Below are 6,780 nucleotides of genomic sequence, written 5' to 3'. Positions count from 1 at the left end.
ATAATCAGCCAATCAGAAGCCCCCTTACACGCTAATCTTCGGATCTCTTGTATTTCTTCAGATAAACCCATTTTCTCTGGGTAATTTGTGTTCAAATGATCATTTAAAAGAATAAATATTCCTGACACAATGTTTCCACAGACTATTAAATATTCTTTATTTTCCTCAGATAGGGAGATTAATGTCAGGAATCCCCCCATGTGCTGTATGTGCTCCTCTGTGTAAGGATTCCTATGTCTACGAGTCTCAGCCCCTCCCTGTAGGATCGTACACAACGGGTCACACTGGTTACTTTCACTTTCGTTTCTCTCTTCTGCTGTCAGCAATGGCGTCTTCTGATCTGAGGAAGGAGCTGGAATGTTCCGTCTGTCTGAACATTTATACAGATCCTGTAACCCTGAGATGTGGACACAACTTCTGCCGGGACTGTATTGGCCGTGTGTTGGATACACAGGAGGGGTCTGGACGTTATTCCTGTCCTGAATGCAGAGAAGAGTTCCAGGAACGTCCTGCACTGAGGAGGAACATAACACTACGTAACATAGTGGAGAACTTCCAGTCTACCCATCCAGAGCAGGAGGAGTCCGGGGTCTTCTGTACTTACTGTATTCACACTCCTGTACCGGCTGTGAAATCCTGTCTGCTGTGTGAAGCTTCTCTGTGTGACAACCACATGAGAGTCCACAGCAAGTCACCAGAACACGTCCTATGTGACCCCACCACTTCCCTGAAGGACAGGAAATGCTCCATCCATAAGAAGATCCTGGAGTATTACTGCACCGAGGACTCCACCTGTATCTGTGTGTCCTGCAGTTTGGCCGGAGAACATCGGGGACACCAGGTGGAGACTCTGGAGGAGGCCTCTGAGATGAAGAAGAACAAATTGAGGAATGTTCTGCAGAAACTGATGACAGAGAGAGAGGAGATGGAGAAAAGAGTCCAGAGTCTGCAGGAACGCAGGAGGAAAGTACAAGGAAAAGCAGATGATGAAACCAAGAGAGTCACTGCCCTGTTCAGAGACCTCAGGAGACATCTGGAAGACCTGGAGAAGAGAGTCCTGAGGGACATCTCCGGGTGGGCAGAGTGGGTCTCCCGTCCCATGTTGGATTATATTCAGGATCTGGAAATAAAGAAGGAGGAGCTGTCCAGGAAGATGAGGGACATTGAGGAGCTGTGTAACATGACGGATCCACTGACTGTCCTACAGGAATCAGACACAGGTGACTTGTGTGATACTGAGGATGGAGATGATGAGGACAGAGAGAGACATGAGAACCTCCTCCATGATGGTGGGGATGGGGATGTGGGGGGGATCTCACACACATTACACACGGGTTTATCTGATATCATGTCTGGGGTCAATGTACAGAAATGTACAGGCACACATGTCTCTCCACATTCTACTACAAAGGGCAAAGGTCCCATCAATGCTCCACCATCCAGGCCAGACCCCCAACCCTCCCCCACTGGAGGACCAAATATTGGGGCTGTACAGCAAACATGGGGGGTGTCGGGGGTTACAGACATATTACTGGATGTGAGGACAGCTGGTAATGATATACGTATATCAGATGACGGGAAAACTGCAACCTCATCAACATTTTCGTATCAGAATCGCCCAGAAACACCAGAGAGGTTCCAGGGTTATCCTCAGGTGATGAGCAGTCAGAGCTTCTCCTCAGGGAGACATTACTGGGACGTGGATGTCGGGGGGGCACGACACTGCAAAGTCGGGATGTGTTACCCCAATATAGACAGGAGAGGAGGTCAGTCAGAGATTGGATGTAATAAGAAGTCCTGGGTGTTGGAGAGGGTGGGGTTGTTGGGGTTTTATAATTACTCAGTGAGACATGACAGTAATAGGACCCGATTACCCGGCGGTGTCTCCAGTACCAGAGTCAGGATAGATCTGGATTATGAGGCCGGGCGGATCTCCTTCTATGATCTGTGTGACCCGATCCGACACCTCTTTACCTTCACCACCACCTTCACTCAGCCCCTCCATGCCGTGGTATATATATTTGGAGGTTGTGTAAATACATGTGGGAGGAGCCAGAAGTGAGCGATCCGCCCAGAAACATCACAAGGGGGATGATGTGATTGGTGCAATACTCAGCCAATAGGAGGAAGGGCAGGAAACAGGAGTGATTTGTGAAGAAAGCTGCAGGTTCCTGGGCCGTCATCTTCATCCTAAACCTCACTTCACTCCCTAGTGTGTCACTGACCAGGAACAAGCATGCAGGAGGTCCAAGTGTTCTGCCTTCATTGGCTGCATACTTGTCACACTTATTTTTGACAATAAAATGACAGTTGAAAAATGAGTTTTATGGCAATTTAAAAATGACAGTTTTTGTCAGTTAAAAAATGGCCGTTGTTTTTCACTGTGGCAATAAAATGACAGTTCAAAAATTAGAGGTTTTTTTGACAGTTGAAAAATGACAGTTATCTGTGACAGTTGAAAAATGAGTTATTTTTGACAGCAGAAACAAGAGTTTTTTTTGACAGTGGCATAAAAAAAAAGTAAATTTTTGACAATGGAAAAAAATGACAGTTCAAAATGAGATTATTTTTTCAATTGAGAAATGAAAGTTATTTTTAACAGTTGAAAAATCGCAATTGTTTTGACAGTGGTAAAAAAAGTACAGTTTATTTTTGACAGTTGCAGCAAATAACAGTTGATAAATGAGGGTTTTTATGACAACTAAAAGATGACAGGTTTTATTGGCAGTTGAAAAATGAGTTTTTTTACAGTGGTAAAAAATTGACAGTTGAAAAATGCCATTTTTTGTCAGTTGAAAAATTACAGTTTTTTTTGACAGTGGCAAAAAAATGACACAAATTTTTCAACTGACAAAAAATAACTCATATTTTTCAACTGTCAAAAAAACCCTCTTTTTTTTTAAATGTGATTTTTTTTGTCAACTGTCAAAAATGATCTGCATTTTATTGCCATTGTAAAATAAACTGTCATTTTTCAACTGTCAAATATAACTTTTGTTTTTCAACTTTTAAAAATAAATGTCATTTTTCAACTGTAAAAATAACTAATGTAAAATAAATAACTGTCATTTTTCAACTGTCATTTTTGTCACTGACAAAAACTGTCATTTCTTGCCACTATAGAAATATAAGTGTCATTTTGCAACTGTGAAAAAAAATGTTTTTTAAGACAAAAAAATTGTCATTTTCAACTGTCAAAAAACACTCATTTTTCAATTGCCATTTTTCCCAATGTAAAATATATCTCTCATTTTTCTACTGTCAAAAATAAATGTTTTTCAACTGTCAAAAAAACTAATTTTTCAACTGACAAAAAAACTGTCATTTTTCAACTGTCAATAAAACCCCTCTTTTTTTAAATGTGATTTTTTTTTTCACTGTCAAAAATGATCTGCATTTTATTGCCACGGTAAAATAAACTGTCATTTTTCAACTGTCAAATATAACTGTCATTTTTCAACTGTAAAAGATAAATGTAATTGGGGGGCGTGGCCGGCGGCGGATGGAGATGGCCGCACAGTAGCAGAGCTCCAGGACCCGCCGAGAGCCGCAGGGTGTCAAAGCGATGAGTGACAGCGGGGAATCCCGCCGACATTCCTACTCACCTCCGGGTGGTGGGGGGCACAGAGGCAGTAGGATGGGGAAGCAGAAAATAAAGGAGGGGCCCCCCAAATTAATGGAGTTCTTCACTCCGGCGGTAGTAAGAAATCTCAACCTAAACAAATATTACGCCCCAAATCCTATTATAAGAACAATTGTGAGGGGGGGTAACACATCGCAGCAATTTCAGGGATAAGTCGGTTTTTAGCCCCAACATTGTACATAATAAATATATTGATATCGGGAATAGAAGATTTAGGGGCCCTAAATATTAAACATACAAAGAAGAACGCATCTTGGAAAAAGGGATGAAAGGTTTATAAAGCAGGAAAGACGTAGTAATGCGTCCAGCGGGGGGAGGAGCCATCGCGGGATTATCTACAGCAGCGGTTTCTTAACCTGTGCGTCGTGACCCCTTTGGGGGTCGAACGACCCTTTCACAGGGGTCGCCTAAGACCATCGGAAAAAACATATTTCCGATGGTCTTAGGAACCGAGACACCGCTGCCAAAACACGTGTCAATCACACCTGGGCACGCCCCTCTCTCTGGGTAGGGGGATTTAACTCCCTCTGCCTTCGCTGATTGGTAGACCGGTCCGTCCCTGATTGGTCGGGTTTTGTGCTGGAATGCGCGCAGCTGTTTGAAGCGGAGGATTTGTGCGGAGATCTCCCGCCGCATTCTGAAGTTTCCCGCCCTGAATGACCCGACCAGCCGTCCCCATGAACTGCCTGAACGTGGCCGATGTCATGTCCGGATCACCCAACAAGATCGGGGCAGATCCAGGTTAGTGCCTACCCCATCGTACAGTGGGAGCGGCTCTCACTGTACCCCGCCCCAGATAAATTATTATGGGGGGCAGATAATTATGGGGGTGATAAATTATTATAGAGGGGGAGAAGGGCAGACAGACTATCATTTGGGGGGGCATTTTTATAGGGATGAGGGGCAGATTATTTGGGGGGGTAATCATCATTATTGGGGGCAGATTTATTTTTATGGGGGTGATAGGTCAGTATAGAGGGGGGTTGGGTAATCATCATCATTGGGGACAGATGCATTTTTATGGGGGTGATAGGTCATTATAGAGGGGGTGGGGTTATCCACATTATTGGGGGCAGATGCATTTTTATGGGGGTGATAGGTCATTATAGAGGGGGTGGGGTTATCCACATTATTGGGGGCAGATGCATTTTTATGGGGGTGATAGGTCATTATAGAGGGGGTGGGGTCATCATCATTATTGGGGGCAGATGTATTTTTATGGGGGTGATAGGTCATTATAGAGGGGGGTGGGTAATCATCATCATTGGGGGCAGATGCATTTGTATGGGGGTGATAGGTCATTATAGAGGGGGGTGGGGTAATCATTATTGGGGGCAGATGTATTTTTATGGGGGTGATAGGTCATTATAGAGGGGGTGGGGTCATCATCATTATTGGGGGCAGATGTATTTTTATGGGGGTAATAGGTCATTATAGAGGGGGTGGGGTCGTCATCATTATTGGGGGCAGATGTATTTTTATGGGGGTGATAGGTCATTATAGAGGAGGGTGGGTAATCATCATCATTGGGGGCAGATGCATTTGTATGGGGGTGATAGATCATTATAGAGGGGGGGGTGGGTAATCATCATCATTGGGGGCAGATGTATTTTTATGGGGGTGATAGGTCATTATAGAGGAGGGTGGGTAATCATCATCATTGGGGGCAGATGTATTTTTATGGGGGTGATAGGTCATTATAGAGGGGGGTGGGGTAATCATCATCATTGGGGGCAGATGTATTTGTATGGGGGTGATAGGTCATTATAGAGGTGGGTGGGGTAATCATTATTGGGGGCAGATGTATTTTTATGGGGGTGATAGGTCATTATAGAGGGGGTGGGGTCATCATCATTATTGGGGGCAGATGTATTTTTATGGGGGTGATAGGTCATTATAGAGGGGGGTGGGGTAATCATCATCATTGGGGGCAGATGCATTTGTATGGGGGTGATAGGTCATTATAGAGGGGGGTGGGGTAATCATTATTGGGGGCAGATGTATTTTTATGGGGGTGATAGGTCATTATAGAGGGGGGTGTGGTAAACATTATTGGGGGGCAGATTTATTTTTATGGGGGTGATAGATCATTATAGAGGGGGGGTGGGTAATCATCATCATTGGGGCAGATGCATTTGTATGGGGGTGATAGATCATTATAGAGGGGGGGGGGTGGGTAATCATCATCATTGGGGGCAGATGTATTTTTATGGGGGTGATAGGTCATTATAGAGGAGGGTGGGTAATCATCATCATTGGGGCAGATGCATTTGTATGGGGGTGATAGATCATTATAGAGGGGGGGGGGTGGGTAATCATCATCATTGGGGGCAGATGTATTTTTATGGGGGTGATAGGTCATTATAGAGGAGGGTGGGTAATCATCATCATTGGGGGCAGATGCATTTGTATGGGGGTGATAGATCATTATAGAGGGGGGGTGGGTAATCATCATCATTGGGGGCAGATGCATTTGTATGGGGGTGATAGGTCATTATAGAGGGGGTGGGGTCATCATCATTATTGGGGGCAGATGTATTTTTATGGGGGTGATAGGTCATTATAGAGGGGGGTGGGTAATCATCATTATTGGGGGCAGATGTATTTTTATGGGGGTGATAGGTCATTATAGAGGAGGGTGGGTAATCATCATCATTGGGGGCAGATGCATTTGTATGGGGGTGATAGATCATTATAGAGGGGGGGTGGGTAATCATCATCATTGGGGGCAGATGCATTTGTATGGGGGTGATAGGTCATTATAGAGGGGGGTAATCATTATTGGGGGCAGATGTATTTTTATGAGGGTGATAGGTCATTATAGAGGGGGGTGTGGTAATCATTATTGGGGGGCAGATTTATTTTTATGGGGGTGATAGGTCATTATAGTGGGGGGTGGGGGAATCATCATTATTGGGGGCAGATGCATTTTTATGGGGGTGATAAAAATATTTCCCAATATATAGTTACATATTGTTTTTGTGACTAATCACTATGCTATGAGTTCAGTTTGTAACAATGAAGATCCATCCGGCATATCAGATATTTACATTACCATTCATAATAACAGCAAAATTACAGTTAGCAACGAAAATAATTTTCTGGATGGGGGTCACCACAACATGAGGAACTGTATT

At 44.0% G+C, this 6,780-nt stretch overlaps 1 protein-coding gene across 1 annotated transcript; it reads left to right on the top strand.

Annotated features, from left to right (window-relative positions):
* The first annotated feature begins 314 nt into the window (after positions 1-314).
* Positions 315-3,299, top strand: LOC149435203 (E3 ubiquitin/ISG15 ligase TRIM25-like). The gene has a single exon (XM_089662901.1). It carries the CDS (start codon positions 326-328, stop codon positions 2,060-2,062), a length of 1,737 nt encoding a protein of 578 aa, XP_089519027.1. The 5' UTR covers positions 315-325; the 3' UTR covers positions 2,063-3,299.
* The last annotated feature ends 3,481 nt before the right edge of the window (positions 3,300-6,780 follow it).

Source organism: Staurois parvus, unplaced genomic scaffold, assembly GCF_062004578.1.
Source record: "Staurois parvus isolate SC_StPar_1 unplaced genomic scaffold, SC_StPar_1.0 ptg001585l, whole genome shotgun sequence".
NCBI lineage: Eukaryota > Metazoa > Chordata > Amphibia > Anura > Ranidae > Staurois > Staurois parvus.
Note: the sequence above shows the minus strand (reverse complement) of the source record. Positions and strands in the feature narration are given on the sequence as shown.